Source organism: Rhincodon typus, chromosome 11 (genome assembly GCF_021869965.1).
Source record: "Rhincodon typus isolate 14 chromosome 11, sRhiTyp1.1, whole genome shotgun sequence".
NCBI classification, from domain to species: Eukaryota; Metazoa; Chordata; class Chondrichthyes; order Orectolobiformes; family Rhincodontidae; genus Rhincodon; species Rhincodon typus.
Window position 1 is genome coordinate 40,785,042 of NC_063342.1, and position 16,939 is coordinate 40,801,980.

The 16,939-nt window shown below is 39.8% G+C and overlaps 1 protein-coding gene across 1 annotated transcript; it reads right to left on the minus strand.

The window, feature by feature from the left end:
* Window positions 1-687: 687 nt before the first annotated feature.
* Window positions 688-12,240, minus strand: gpr34b (G protein-coupled receptor 34b). The gene is made up of 3 exons (XM_048602724.1): window positions 12,125-12,240; window positions 3,183-3,349; window positions 688-2,332 (listed from the first exon to the last, which is right to left on the minus strand). Exons 2-3 carry the CDS (start codon window positions 3,242-3,244, stop codon window positions 1,270-1,272), a joined length of 1,125 nt encoding a protein of 374 aa, XP_048458681.1. The 5' UTR covers window positions 3,245-3,349; window positions 12,125-12,240; the 3' UTR covers window positions 688-1,269.
* Window positions 12,241-16,939: the final 4,699 nt, after the last annotated feature.

A 16,939-nucleotide genomic window follows, 5' to 3' on the forward strand; every position in this document is an offset into this window, starting at 1 on the left:
TTCATAATTTTATATGTTTCTATAAGATCCCCCCTCAATCTTCTGAATTCCAATGAATATAATCCCAATCTACTCAGTCTGTCCTCATAAGCCAACCCCCTCAACTCTGGAATCAACCTAGTGAACCTCCTTTGCACCCCCTCCAGTGCCAATACATCCTTTCTCAATTCCACAACTGTACTAACATAGCATCAATTGTAATTTTCTTTCTTTTCAAATGTTACATTTATTTTAGTCATTCAATGTTTAATGAGATCAGTGTTATGAATTTCTCATTTAAGTTGTTGTGCTGTCTCTTCCCCACTGCCTTAGGCCATTAATGATGAATGAAAGTGGAACATGCATTCATCTAGCCAGCATTCTCAATGTGCCTCAGCTGGAAGCATAAAGTTTGTTCTCAAATATTGTGTGCCTCTTTTGCTACCTAGAATACTAACTTCTTGGGTGGAAGGAAGCTTGACAGCTCATAAACTAATTGTGTCCTTATGCTAAGAATTGTAAATGACTATCACCTAAGGTTTAATAGTTAACCAAGTAGTTAAACTTCTAATAAGAAAAATGCATTCGTATAAAATCAATCACTTTTCTGAGAAGCCTTTTAAAGCATTTAAATTATCTTTAAGACCCTGTTACATAAGTAAATGTGGCAAAATCCCTTTCTGTACGTGTGCTCCAGAACAAGCTGGAGCATGAAATGCGTGCATTGACGATTTTAAAAAAAACGTCGACTTGTTGGGATGCTGAGAGGTACCTGTGGACTTGAACTCAGAGCTTCAGCCCCAGAGGTACTGCATGACAGGAATTATCTTCTATGTTAGCTATTAGTATATGGTCTCTCACTACCTTAATCAGAATACTTTCATATATAAACCTGGTTAAGGTAATTTATTAGAATCAGGTTCCTCTTGCTATGGCTTAGAGACTTTGCCATATCCTAACAAAATTAGAAGCGTGTACTTGAGTTTTCAAAGAACAGATAACAGATCATTGTGTTTGCCTGCTGGGATATGGATTTTGACTGTATATGGTTGCACAGAAAGAATGTGTTTGAAAGAATCCAACTTTCAAATCATATTTAGTTCTTTACTCATTAGCATTCCAATATACTACATCCACAATGTACAGATTGGTTCAGGCTATTAATACATGTAAACAAATCTGAAGTCTTTGTTGTCCATTGATTTTTGTTCTGAAGTAGAAATATAACTGCAGGCTTCAAATTGTTTGAGACAGACCCATAAACATCTAGGACTGGAGATAGTGCAGCTTTTAAGTGCTCTCACTTCTTGTGTCTTTCTGAAATTTTTCACTCACTAAATTCTGCACTGTTTTTCTAACAGTCTTAGAGAGCAGAAAGTACATAATTGGGTCCAGACAACTGTTGAAAGCAGAAAGTAAAAGTGATATCTCATTCGTTTTATTCACGACATTTTTCCAGTAACAGCTTGTTTTGCGGAGTTGAGATGCAATGTAGAAAAATCGCGAGATATGATATGGGACGAAACATACGGTAAAAATGAAAAGAACAACGAACGTTTTTGTTGCAATTTTGCTGTGAACTTTGTTGTTAGAAAAACCAGGTTTTTCTCTACTCAGTGTGAAAAGCTTTTTGGCTATCTTTCCATATGAAAGAGTGAGGCAAAAAAATACAACCCAAAACATTATCACAATGAAAATATTAATGTAGGTTTTGAATTGGTCTCTCTCTCGATAATGAAAGCATTTCAAATTGTTATTGGAATTGTTATCGCCTTTAGTCTTCAAAAGCATTGGTATTGCAATCACAATGGAAACAAACCAGATGGCAGCACATATCGTTGCACTTTGGGTGGCATTCCGTATTTTATAGTGCCGCAAAGGCCTTGTTATTTTTAAGTACCGATCCACACTGATGAGTCCCAAAAGTATAATGCTAATGTACATTGTCATGTAAAATACATTGCCTATGATATTACAGAGCAATGTCCCTAACATCCATTGGTTATGATTTGCATGATAAGCTATTCTGAAAGGCAAGGAAGAAATTGAGAAGAGGTCTGCAATTGCCATATTGATCAAATAGATGTGGATGGAATTTTTCTTGTTTTGAATAAAGAAAAATATGCATAATGCTGAAATGTTGCTAATCAGCCCTGTTAAAAATATGAGAGAGTATGCTATAGGTAAAAGAATCATTAGGAAGTTGTCTTGTATAGTACAATTTTGGTCGGCCGATATATCCATCTCCATTTTTGCCTTTAGCAGTTTACTTCCATTTTCTGATTGCCAGTCACTCATTGACAAATTGGTAGTTCCCATACTTTCAGATAATGAAATTGATAAATGTTTATTTCTGTAATGAAATAAAATCTGTATTAATATGAAGCTTATGAGAAGGGAGACTTCTATAGCAAATGTATCTATAAGCTATTATTTGCAAGATGTCAATTAGTCCAGTCAACTTAACACTTATTATGGCAAAACATCTAGATTCCAAAATGCAGTACAAAATTAATTGTTCCTTGGAATAACATAGATTAAAAATGACTGCTAAGATACTTGTTAAATATAAATCATTCTTTGGATGAGACACTTTGCTTATGTGGAGAGACTGGAGAATGGGTAATTTACTGAAGATATTCCAACTATGAGGAATTGTTAGGGAGAAATTGTTTCTACTAGTGGGAAGGTAGATACCAGAGGACATGGATTTGAGATAATTGACACAAAAAAGAACAGGATGAGAATTTATTTTATGCTGCAAGTTGTCATCTGGAATGCACCGTCTAAAAGTTGGTAGAAACAGATTCACTTGTAACTTTCAAAAGAGAGTTGGACATGTACTCAAAATGGAAACCTTTGCAACGTTGTGTGGATTGAGTAGGGGATGAGACTAATTGAAATATCTTTCAAATTGGTGGCATATACATTGATGGGCTGAAGAGCCTCGGTGTGATTTATATGATTCTGTGATCAAGCTTAAGTTTTGGTCAAGTCTGTTTCATGAATCTTTACATAAAGTTATTTGACAACAGACCATTGATTCACACCTCCAATATGTGACAAGATGAATTACTGCAGTAATGCACAGTGCATGTTCATCTTGGCATTATAAAAATTTTATTCTGAAGTAACTTCAATCCTCATGCTTGAAAGAGTGATGGAGGAAAAAAGATGCATTGTTGATTCTCCCTTCAGTTAACCTTCTGTCTTGTTCAGTGCTAAAGGCAGTCTTGCATCTTCTGCGACATGTGTAATAAAGCATTCTTTTTGTACTGCATTGAACAATCGATCACATTTTCCTCTTCCATTCGCTTGCTTCTGTTGTCCAACTCTTTGCACCTCTTCCTGGCTGGTCCATTCTTTCTTGCTGAAATAGAACCAGCACGTCTTTTCAGCAAAGTTGTTTCTGTCCTACCGCAAGAATTCTGACCTTTGGCTAACTCCTCCTCTTCATCCACAAGCTTGCACTACCACTATTACAGTCTATATATGTGTAATTAAGGTCTATCATTGTAACTATTATATGATATTTGCACATCTCAGTCATTTCCTAGCTGATTTGTTCCTTTACGTCCTCCCCACTAGTTGCTGGTATGTAATTTACACCAAGCAATATAACTGAACCATTCTTATTCCCTGGCCTAGCCAAATCAACTCTGTACTTGAACTCTTAAAACATTCCTTTTCTCCAGAACTGTAATGCTGCCCTTAATCAAAAACACCACCCTCTTTTTTTTTTTTTTTCCCTCCTCGTCTTTCCTGAACAAGTTATAGCCAGGAATAATTAACACTCGGGCATGCTCTTCCTTAAACCAGGTCTCTGTTGTCGCCACAACATCACAATCCCACATGGCAAACTGTATCTATCACTGCCCAGTCTGATTAATTACACCTTCTGCATTCACATACATGCATTGTAACCGTGATTTTGGATTTTGTTACCTTCTTATTTACTTTGACTCTACCGATTAACTTAGTTTTTTTAGTGCCGTCAGTCTCACCTACCATTTTGTGCACCCCCACATTATTTTGAATACCCTTGGCCCTGCTGAGTTTAAACCATCCCGAACACACTAACAAAAGTTCAAAGGATCTCAATCCCAGCTCTGTTCAGAAGCAAAAATGAAACAAAAGAAAAGTTGGAGATCTGAAACAAAAACAGAAATTGCTGGAGAAACTCAGCAGGTCTGGCAGTATCTGTGGGGAGAAAGCAGAGTTAATGTTTTGAGTCAGTTGATTTCCTTAGTTCTGATGAAGAGTCACCGGACTCGAAACATTAACTCTGCTTTCTCCCCATTGATATTGCCAGACCTGCTGAGTTTCTCCAGAATTTCTGTTTTTGTTTCTGTTCGGATGCAGCCCATCCAACTTGTACATGTGCCATCTCCACCAGAGCAGTGAGCCAGGAATCTAAAGCCCTCCTTCCTTCACCATCTTACCAGCTACACATTCATCTGTCTTATCTTCCTATTTTTGTTTTTATTTCGAATTTCAATTCCCATCCACATCCCCACCCTTGATTCCCTTGCCTATCAAGAACATATCCAATGCTATCTTTAAAAATATAAGACCATAGGATATAGGAGCATAATTAGGCCATTCAGCTGATTGAGTTTGTTCCACCATTCAGTCATGGCTGATATGTTTTGCAACCACGTTCTCCTGCCTTCTCAGCCTAACCCTTAATCCCTTTACTAATCAAAAATCTATCTTTCTCTGTCTTAAAGACTTTCAATGACTTGGCCTCCACAGCCTTCTGCAGCAATAAGTTTCATGGATTAACCACACTCAATGACTGAAGAAATTTCTCCTCATCTCAGTTATAAAGATCATCCCTTTGCTTTGTGGCTATATCCTTGGATCCTAGTCTCTCCTACTAGTGGAAGCATCTTTTCCATATTTGTATCCAGGCATAAGACCATAAGACATAGGAGCAGAATCTAGGCCATTTGGCCGATCGAGTGTGCTCCGCCATTCAATCATGGCTGATAAGTTCCTCAACCCCATTCTCCTGCTTTCTCCCCGTAACGCTTGATCCCCTTGATAATCAAGAACCTATCTACCTCAGTCTTAAATGTACTCAATGACGTGGCCTCCACAGCCTTCTGTGGCAGTGAATTTCATAGATTCACCACTCTCTGGCTGAAGAAGTTTCTCCTTATCTCAGTTTTAAAAGGTCCCCTCTAAGGCTGTCCCCTCGGGTCCTAGACTGTCCTCCAATGGAAGCATTTTCCCAACATCCACTTCATCCAGGCCATTCAGTATTCTAAAAGTTTCAATTAGATCCCCCTCATCCTTCTAAACTTCAATGAGTATAGTCCCAAAGTCCTCTAATGTTCCTCATATGTTAAGCTTTCCATTCCTGGAACCATTCTCGTGAACCTCCTCTGAACCTGCTCCAGGGCCATTACATCCTTCTTGAGATATGGGGCCCAAATTTGTACACAATACTCCAAATGTGGCCTGACCAGAGCATTATAAAGCCTCAGTAGTACATTCCTGCTTTTATATTCAAGTCCTCTCAAAATAAATACCAACATTGCATTTGCCTTCCTGACTACTGATTCAACCTGCAAGTTTACGTTGAGAGAATCCTGGACTAGAACTCCGAAGTCTCTTTGCACTTCAGACTTCTGCATTTTCTCTCCATTTAGAAAATAGTCCATGCTTTTATTCTTCTTACCGAAGTGCATGACCTCACACTTTCTCACATTGCACTCCATCTGCCACTTCTTTGTCCACTCTCCTAACCTGTCCAAATTCTTCTGCAGCCTCACCACCTCTTCAATACTACCTGTCCCTCCACCTATCTTTGTGTCATCTGCAAACTTAGCCAGAATGACCACACTTCCTTCCTCTAGATCATTAATGTACAAAGTGAAAAGTTGTGGTCCCAGCACTGACCCTTGCAGAACACCACTTATCACCAGCTGCCATCCTGAGAAAGACCCCTTTATTCCCACTCTCTGCTTTCTGCCAGACAGCCAATCTTCTATCCATGCTAGCACCTTGCCTCTAACACTGTGGGCCCGTATCTTACTCAGCAGCCTCCTGTGTGGAATCTTATCAAAGGTTCTTGAAATCCAGGTAGATATCATCCATTGGCTCTCCTTGGTCTACCCTGCTCATTACTTCCATATTAATATTCATGGCCTGGGTAGCATCTTCCTTAGTAAAGACCTTTGCAAAGTATGAATTTAGTACCTCAGCCATGTCCTTTGCCTCCATGTGTAGATCCATTTTTAGTCCCTAGTTGGTTCCACTCTTCTTTTTGCTATTTAAATGCCTAGAGAAGACTTTGGAATTTTCTTTTATGTTAACTGTTGGCCTCGTTTCATACTTCCTGTTTGTTTTTGCTCTTTGTTTTATCTCCACTCCTTTGAACTTAGTATATTCAGCCAGGGTCTTAATTCATTTTCTGCCTGACGTTTGTCATTAGCACACTTTTTCTTTATCCTTATTTCATTTGTCATTCAGGGAAGACAGGATTTATTTTATTTGTCCTGCCCTTCCCTTTTCAGAACATGTACCTTGACTGTGCCCAAGCTATCTTCTCTTTGTTCAATTACTGTTTCTCCTGTCAACCTTTGATTCAAATGTATTCAGTCCAGATCTATTCTCATCCTATGTGGTATACTGTATCCGCTGTTCCCGATGTGGCCTCCTCTACATCAGGGAAACCAAGCGGAGGCTTGGGGACCGCTTTGTGGAAGACCTACGCTCGGTTCGCAACAAACAACTGCACCTCCCAGTCGTGAACCATTTCAACTCCCCCTCCCACTCCTCAGACGACATGTCCATCCTGGGCCTCCTGCAGTGCCACAACGATGCTACCCGTATTTCGCTTGGGAACCCTGCAGCCCAATGGTATCAATGTGGACTTCACAAGGTTCAAAATCTCCTCTCCCCGACCGCATCCCAAAACTAGCCCAGCTTGTCCCCGCCTCCCTGACCTGTCCTTCCTCCCACCTATCCCCTCCTCCCACCTCAAGCCCCACCCCATTTTCTACCTACCAGCCTCATCCTGCCCCCTTGACCTGTCTGTCCTCCCTGGACTGACCTATCTCCCCCTAACGCCCCACCTACACTCACCTTTACTGGTTCTACCCCCACCTCTTTGACCTGTCTGTCTCCTCTCCACCTATCTTCTCCTTTTATCCATCTTCTTTCCACCTCCCCCTCTCCCAATTCTGAAGAAGGGTCTCGACCCAAAACCTCAGCTTTCCTGCTCCTCTGCTGCTTGGCCTGCTGTGTTCATCCAGCTCTACGCCTTGTTATCTCTATTCTTATCCTATCGGCTTTCCCTGAATTAATTATTTTTACTCTGGATTGTTCGTGCTCCTTTCTCCTAATCACCCTAAATCTGATGATAGAGTGACTAACTTTTCACCTGCGTATGATTTATGTGGCTCACCTCATCCCAAAGAAACCAGATCTACTAGTTCTTACTTTCGTGTTGGACTGGAAGCATACTGGTATTTTAAAAATTCCCCTCAACCCTGTCTTGGAAGTCTTGCTTCCCACTGCCCTTCCTATTGCTACTGCACCACGGTATAAAAGTCCCCCCATTGTAAACACACTGTAATTTTTACACCACTTTCTAATTTCCTTACTCTTTTTTTTGGTGATTTCATTTGTTGTGGTAGATTATTTTATACAATAACCTTGAGCCTTGGGCCATTTATAATTTCTTTTTTGCCAATGTTTTGGGAGAGATCCACATCAGAATATTTCCAAAGCAGAGCTCTACCCTGCGAAAGAAATCTCAAACGTTTGTTCATTGTAAGTCATGTAGACAGTCAGTTACTTGAATTCTGAAATGGTCTGTTTTAGACAAGTACCTTGTCTTTCACACATTCCAAAATGGCAGGGGTGCCTAACATCCCTGTTATTATCCACTCCCCCCATCTTCCCAGAAGCTGCAGTATCTCCTTTTTATAAAGCCTATGATATTTTCACAGCCTTGAGATCCCCGTAACTTTATCTGGTGGTACTTTACTCAGCATGTTGCAGGGGCATTAACATTCCACCTTCAGGGGAAAAAAAAAATCCAAGGTTATTCCCAGTTCAGCCATGTTGCACTTTTGCAGGGTTATGTATGCTAACGAAATCGGTATTTTGACCTTGCCTGCAAGTTTTAATTTTCTTTTAAACAACCCAACAATCTTTCTTGAAAAGGAATAAATGACTTGTGTGTATAAAAATCTTATTTATTAAGCTAACTAACTTTCCTTGTCCTTTCTAATGCAAGTAATTAAGACTTTTATTGATCATTTTTGATTTTTCACTCAGATTTGTTTTGGGGTAACCCATATACAAAATTCTCCCCACTACATGTTCATGGGCTGTGCCTTGGCTCGCTGAGCCAGAATTTATTGCCCATCCCTAATTGCCCTGGAGAAAGTGTTGGTGAGTTGCCTCGCGCATTCCATTTGCTGTTTGGTACGTCCACAATGCTCTGTGCAGGAGTTCCTCGGGATAGTACCCTTGGCCCAAATATCTTCAGCTGCTTCATCAATGACCTTCCCTAATCATAAGGTCAGAAGTGGCAATTTTTGCTTTTGAATGCACATTGTTTAACATCACTGGTGACTTTTCAGATACTGAACAGCCCATGCTCAAATGTATCAAGACCATTTGCACCACATGGATGCCAGTTAATAACCATCTCCAACAAGAGAATCTAACCATTGCCCCGTGGCATCACCATCACTGAATTCCCAGATTATCAACAGTTTGGAATTACCACTGACCAGAAATTTAATTGGACTAGCCATATCAAAACTTTGGTTATAAGAGCTGGTCAGAAGCTAGGATTGTAATGTAATGGTCCCCATCTGCCTGGCTGAATGCAGCTCTAAAAACACTCAAGGCGCTTGACACCAACCAGGGCAAAGCAACCACATCCACAAACAATACTCAGTAGCAGCAATGTGTACCATCTACAAGGTGCACTGCAGAAATTCACCATGTCTCCTTAGACAGAATCTTCCAAACTCACATTCCCTGACCATCTAGAAGGACAAGCCTAGCAGATAGAACTTCACCATCTACTAGTTCTCCTGTAAGCCACTCACCATCCTGGAACTATGTTGCAGTTCCTTCAATCTTACATGGTCAAAATCCTGAAATTGCCCCTCTAAGGCCATTGTGGGTCTACCAACAGCAACTGGGCTGCAGTGGTTCAAGAGGGCAGCTCACCACCGCTTAACTTGAGGGCAACTAAAAATAGGCACTAATGGCCCAGCAAGCCATGCCCACATCCCATGAATAAACTAACAATTTCTTTTAATTCATGAATTTTAATATATGATATTAATAAGGAAGTTTGTTTTAATTTCAACTGCTGTTTCTACTGATGATTAAGATTTAAAATGATGCACAATATTAGTAAACAGATTATGCAAGATGAATAGTTTCTGCTCTGATTAACTGTGTCATTGCCAGTCTGGCATTCTCCGGATGTTGTGTCAGAAATGTAGTAAAGTATGAATCGAACAAAGATGTTGATTGTTAGCTGGAGCTCCTTGAGCATTGGATGGTCGAAACAGTGTGCAAAAGGCCAGTGTTACTTCATTACTGGTCCACAACCTAAAGCTGTTTAACATATTGTACACAAAAACTAAAGGATAAATCCTCTGAACTAATTTTATTTATTTGTTGGAGGTTAAAACTCTGGTGTTTCAGATTCTCCAAATGGCATCCTGGGAGTCAAAATATTTTACAAAGAATACTGCTTAAAAAATCCAACACAGACCGTATCTGTGAAAAATAAAAGAAGCTTCTAATGTGACTGTCATAATTATCTCTCATCACTTTTACGAGTGGTCTGCTCGCAGCTTTGTTATCTATAATTAGTTCAAGACAGTGATGCTGTTATAATCAACTTAATGTGAGTATGCTTTACTCAAGTTTAAGTAAACAGTTCCCTCCTGTGCACTTTTTTTTACTTTAAAGCATCCGAATGTTAGATTATTGTTATTTGTAGGAGCAGAGACATTTTATTAAAGACTTATCCTGCTACCATTTTTCAAGTAAATACTTTAAATCAGTTGGTATATATTGCGAGGTTTTGCACTTTGGCAAAAAGAATAGGGGAACTGAATTTTATTTAAATGGGGAAAGACTGCAGAAAACTGCAACACAGAGACTTGGACGTCTTCACATATGAATCACAAAAGGCTGGCGTGCAAGTTCAACGGGTAGGTGCAATCACCCAGAAAGAACAGATAAAGAGGAACTTCTTCTCTGAACATGCACAATTCTTGAGCACCTAGAGCTATAGAAGCTGGGTAGTTAAAATATATTCAAGGTTGAGAGAGAGTCTTAAACATATCAAGGAAATCAAGAGTTATGGAGAAAAGGCAAGAATGTGAAGTTGACAGTTATCACATCAGCCATGATCTCATTGAATGATGGAACATGCTAAATGGCCTAATTCTGCTCCTGTGCCTTATCGTGTTCTAGTTCATTTGGGTCCAATCCTTTATAAAAGCTAAATGCTGGTAGTTCTGAAGAAGAGTCAAACTGGACTCGAAACATTAACTCTTTCTCTCCATAGATGCTACTAGTCCTGCTGAGTTTCTCTAGTAATTTCTGGTCAGTTGTCCAAGCTTTGTTCATGCATGTTAAGTCAGAGCTTACTCACCATTTATCTCTCTTGTTTTTTTTGGGGAACCTTGATGTGTACACATTGACTGCCACATTTGCCTTCTAAAAACAGTTATTGCAGTTCCAAAGGAAATTAATTAGCTATGATGAGTTTTAGGACATCCAGAGAACTTATAGCAACATATTAATACAAATGAGTTCTTCCTTTTTGCCTTGAAGCTGCAACAAATAAATAATCTTGGATGTCTGCCTTAGAAATTTTTCATCTGATATATAAGTCTATCCATGCAGAATTCCTGGTAGGATAGTTCTGGTACCAGATGATTTTTTTTCGTCCAATCCCAGCCCCCCACCCTTTCTGTTACAGAATTAAGAAACTTACTGATACAGATTTGGTAGATTGATTTTAAAATCATTTCCATATTTTATCCACTTATTTATGTGTGAATTCTTAATTTTCCTAAAATGTGTCAGAGTTTTGGAACAAATGCTACATATGGTTCATATGTGCAATTGAGGAAGAGCTCCCACCCCACCCTCTGGCCAGCGAACATTAACTCTGCACCCCCCTTCCCCCACTTCTCAAAATTTCCAAATACCTCTGAAAGTTCAGTTACTCATAATTCATTTGTGTATAACTATTTCCATTGGATTGTTTGGTGAAGTTTGTTATTTTTAAAATCCAAACTGCATTTGAAAGTACTTGTTTAAAAGAACACATTTTTGTGCCTTGTGAGGTGTATCAGTCAAGGAACATAAACAGATCTTCGAGATGAAGTGAGAGTGATAGTCCTTGATGTCAAGGCTACATTCAGCCACTTGTAGCATCAAGGAGCCCTAGCAAAATTGGCATAGATGGCAAACTCTCTGGTGGTTGGAGTTACAATTGACCAGAAACTCAACCACCATATAAACACAGTGGCTACAAGAGCAAATCAGAGGCTAAGAATATTGCAGTGAGTAACTCACTTCCTGACTCCACAAAACCTGTCCTCCATTTACAAGTCATGATTGTGATAGATACTGCCCACTTGCCTGGATGGCAGCTCCAACAACACTCAAAAAACTTGACACCATCAGGACAAAGCAGCCCGCTTGATTGGCACCCTATCCACAAATGCTCAGTAGCAGCAGTGTGTACTATCTACAAGATGCACGGCAGAAATTCACCAAAGATCCTCAGGCAGCACTTTCCAAGCCCACAATCACTTCCATCTAGATGGATAAGGACAGCAGATGCATGGGAATACCACCACCTGCAAGTTCCCCTCCAAGCCACTCACCATCCTGACTTGGAAATATGTTGCGATCCTTTCACTGTCACTGGGTTAAAATTCTGGAATTCCCTCTCTAATGGCATTGTGGGTCAACCCACAGCAGCTGGACTGCAGTGGTTCAAGAAGGCAGCTCACCACCATCTTCTCAAAGGCAATTAGGGACAGGCAACAGATGTTGGCCAACAAGCAATGCCCATATCTCACGAGCGTATTTTAAAAAATTTGATTCTGTATAAATAACATTAATCACATACCTGTGAAGATGTCTTAATCCTGTGCTTAATTGGTCAATGTGCTAGTTATCAAATCAATTACAATGTGCCAAATCTTGTATTTAGCTTTTCATAAGAAGGTGCACAATGTTTAAGAGATTCTTCATCTAGAAAAACATAACTATGATCTATTCCTGTTTTACTTCTATTGGTTGTAATTCTTGTGGTTTTCCTTTCTACTGTGTAAACCCCGCTGACGCTATATGTTTTCCTGTTTGCGTCTGTTTCCTTTTGCCTGGGACTTGTTTGTTAAATGGTATTTTAGAATTAAACTAAAATCCTTTTCTGTAATAAGGTTCTCATGAATTTGAGTTTGAGATGCATAAGTAGGGTTAATAGACCAATTGTACTGCTGGGTACAAGAATTAAATTGGCTTTACTAGCCCCAAAAATGTTAAGATTTTAAAAAAAACTGTTTCTTAAATTAAGGCATGTAGTTTTAATATGATTGCTTAATATTTTATCCAAAATGAGATTCTTCAGACAATACGGTATTCCCTCAATTTGCCCGAACCATGAGGCAGTTCAGATTTGCAATCTAACTGGACAATATAGACATGGGTTATACTGTTTGGCATTCTAGAGTTCAGCTTCATTATCTTAGAGGATCTATGAAAGCTTTTTAGAGCTTTCCCAAAGGAGATTATTTAAAAACGGCAACAGTCTACCATTAGAGAGACGCATTTGCTCTGTGAAAGAGGTCAGCTTCATGAGCGAATTTGTGTTTGTGGTGTTGCTAAAATTTCACCTTTTGCATATTGATAAAATGTTAGGAAGGGGAAATGCAAGGTGAGACACAGACTATGGGGGAGGTGAGAGTCGGGCCATGAGAAGGGACAGCGAAACCGCTTTAAGGACAGCATCAGGCTGTTGAATTGGGTGAGAATCCCACGGGCCACTGGTGAATTTCTTTTGATAGAAAATTTTTGGAATTGAACAGCATTTTGCTATGTTGATTGGCTAGCCTTGCTCTGCCTCTGATTTGTCATTCAGTCAGGATGCTCCATTTGGTTAATCAAGGATTCCATGGACGTGCCTCCTTCCTAGCTGCAGGCAACATTAATCAGGAAACTTTCCTGCCCAGGGAGTTACTGGGGTTGGGTGCATAGGTAAGTGAGTGGAGGGGTACATATATGGTAGGTGGGTGGTGTTGGGACCACATTTGGTGGAAGTGAGTGAGTGACTGGAGTGTAAATGAGTGACTCTAGATGAGTGATGGGGAATTGGAGGAGAGATTGGTGACCAGAGCTGTAGGTAGGTGATTGACTGACTGACTGACTGACTGGAGTGGTGGGTGTGCAAAGTGGTGTGAGAATGTGTGGAGACGGAGTTGGTGATTAGAAGGATGGGCAAGTAATGGGACCAGGTCAAGGAAATTTGCTGACTTGGTAGGTAGGTGTCAGTGACAGGGATGTGGGTAACTAGTATAAGTAAGTGCAAGGCCAGGTGGATGCAAGATCGGTGTGTGTATGCTGAGAGATTGATGGACAGATGAGTTGGATTGGACTAGACACACCAACTCACTGCTATCTTCTCCTGCATGATGTCAGCCTGACAAATCACCACAAACAAACCAAAGTCAGCGTTAAACTCACCTCCTTATCTCAGCCTCATTTCCCACCACCTTCACTGGTGGGCAAGGTTTAGGGCAAGGTCACTTTTTAAACAAGAAAGGGAAAATGTAATGACATTAATTAGATCTGCTGCTTCGCAATTTTGCGTAGTCATTTTTATTAGTCATTTAAATTTACTGTTTTAGTTTCAGATATTTTTTGGTCACTGGGTCAGCAAGTGAGAGATCAAATGGATTGTGCTATCCCCGGACCCCATGCAAAAATTTGGACAAGCCTGTTGTAGGTCATTCATCATTCACACGGTTACAATGTGTACAGTGCAGAACTGTGTTGATCAATTTAACCTTGTACTGCATTTCACCTCATTTGTATTTATCCATTTGGATTTTTTAATGAAAACTCTTGATAGAATCCAGCAATGTAGTGCCATGTTTCTGAACTGTTATTTTAAATGTAAAGAACAGGTGCAGGCTTTTTCTTAAAAATACAAATTGAGACTGTAGTCTAAACCAACTTCAGGGTCTAGTTCATAGTTGTAACTAGACCAATATAATATGGTGAAATACTACTGTTTTGTTACGTATTTTGCCTGGGATGCTATTTCCTTTTCTTGTATAAGGGCCAATAGGACTTCTTTTTGTTACATGTGTTATTGAAGTTTACCCTATACCCAATTAATCTAAAGTAAAAGGATATTCTGTGGCATGAGCCAATAGTGGTTTTAGGCTCAAGCCTTGGTTTGTATTAAAAAGAAAATGTCTACTCATCATTTTTTTTAGTATAGATTTTCTACATTTAAGGAAGCAGCCCAGAATGATGTTTCACTCTTGACTTGGCTTCCAGAGCTTAGCTTTCAACACATTAAATGATAATGAGTGAAAAAAGGTAATTGGCAAAGTGGTTCAGCATTGGATATTTCCATATCTAAGTGCTCAAATATAAACATATATTTGAAATATTTTAATTAAATCTTGGATATACGTATGGACAATGCCATTTCAGGAACTTACTTTGCGTATTCTTTTGAACTATATATTTACTTAAATGATACATATACATAATGTACATATACTCATTTGTATTCCTGCGGCCATACATTGTATGGTCAAAGGTGCTGATATTTTGCATAAGAAGCATCTTTTCAGTGACTGCACTGAGCACAGCAGATGAACATGGAGAGTTAGTTAACTGAAAGAATATAAATTTTTGGTAGTGAATTCTATGGAATTGCCACTGAAGAAGTTCTACAAGTTTGTACCCAGACTAACTCAACTTCTCCATTTCTAAGCATTAATGCAAACAACATTTGGACTGAGTAATACCATGAAAAACATGGATATCGTTCTTTTCAAATTTAAGATTATACAGCTGTTTCTCCATTTGTGCTTGATTTGACTGCGGTAATGACCACAAATTACAAATCGCAATGTGATTTTAGATTAGCAGTGTGATAAAGTATTTCAGAGTTTTGACTCCAGCTGTTTCACCTTTTTCTTCAAATAATTTCAAAATGAGCATTTTTAGTTTTTTTTTATATAGTAGTTTTATTTTTACACAAACTACTCAATGTTTTTCTTCCGATGCAGCCACATTGTGTGTTACTTGCTTCGAAGGAAAATTCAGCACCTGTGAAACTTGGTGGATTTGGCGTGGCCATTCAGTTAGGAGAATCTGGGCTTGTTGCTGGAGGTAAGATCAGTTACTTTTACTTTTGCATCTTTAGAAGCAAAACACTGCAGCTGCTGAAAGTCTGGAAATTAAAACAAAAAGAACTGTGTGTACTTAGGACAGGCAGCATCTGTGGAGAAAGAAGCAAAATTAATCTAGCAGGTTGATCCCTTGAGTTAAAAGAATTATGGCAAATGCTTCAAGATTTAAAAAATGTAATGTTACTGTTGTTAGTGATACATATAAACAATGTAGATGAAAATGCGGGGGTTAAGTTTGCAGACGACACAAAAATTGGCCAAGCGGTTGACAGTGAGGAAGAAGGTCTCAGGTTGCAGATGGACTGAAACAGATTGATCAGATGGGCAGATCAGTGGAAGATAGAATTCACCTTTGCTAACAGTGGATAGAGAACAGCTGTTCCCCTTAATTGAAGGGTGAGTAACAAGACACACACTTTAAAGGTGAAAGGCAGGAGGCAGAGGGGAGTTTAGGAAAACGTTCTCATCCACACGGTGGTGGGGGTCAGGAATGCACTGCCTAGGAGGGTAGTATAGATGGGTAACCTCACAACATTTAAAAAGTGGATGGATGAGCCCTTGCAGTGTCATAACATTCAAGGATGTGGGCCAAGTGCTGAAAATAGGGACTTGGTGTAGTTCTGGTGGAACAGACTCTGGCTGAAAGGTCTCTTCTGCACCATGTATTGTTGTATGATAAATAAAAATTAAAGAATATGAACTATAATATCCACACTCTATCTTAGGTAGTTATGTTAAAGATGTTAAAAGTACAATGAATGTTCTTACTTCTACTTTAAACTGAATGTCTTAAATCCAGTTTTCTTCTACACCATTGCATTTGTACTGCAAAACTGTCAAGTTAGACACCTAGCAAAACTCAAAACAGTAATCACTCGGTTTGGGGATTTGAGTGATCCACGTATGGGTTGAAATTTTTTGTGCCTTCCAGCTACTTTTGCAAGGTCGTCTCCTCAAATCTCCTAGAACCATCCAGAGGCTGCAAGCTCCCCATTCAAAATAAGTCTGTTCAGGATTCCTACTTTCAGTCAGACTTCTAGATTTAGTTTTCTTAGACATGGAGATGTCAATCTAAAAACACTCTGCCTGTCTGTCTAACAAAGTGTGGAGCTGAATGAACACAACAGGCCAGGCAGCATCAGAAGATGATGTTTCGGGTCGGGACCCTTCAGAAATGGGGGAGGGGAAGGGGGCTCTGAAATAAATAGAGGCGGGGGAGCGGTGATAGCAAGTAGATAGTGGAGCGGATAGGTGGGAGAGAAGACGGACAGGTCAAGGAGACGGGGATGAAGCTAGGAAAGGTAGGGATTGGCCACTGAGGTGTTTTTGGGGTGAGGTCGGGGTGGGGGTGTGGGGAGATTTTGAAGCTAGTAAAGTCCACGTTGAGACCAGTGGGTTGTAGGCTCCCAAGGCGGAATATGAGGTGCTGTTCCTCCAGTTTCCGGGTGGCATCATTGTGACACTGGAGGAGGCCCAGGATGGACATGTCATCCAGGGAGTGGGAGTGGGAGGGG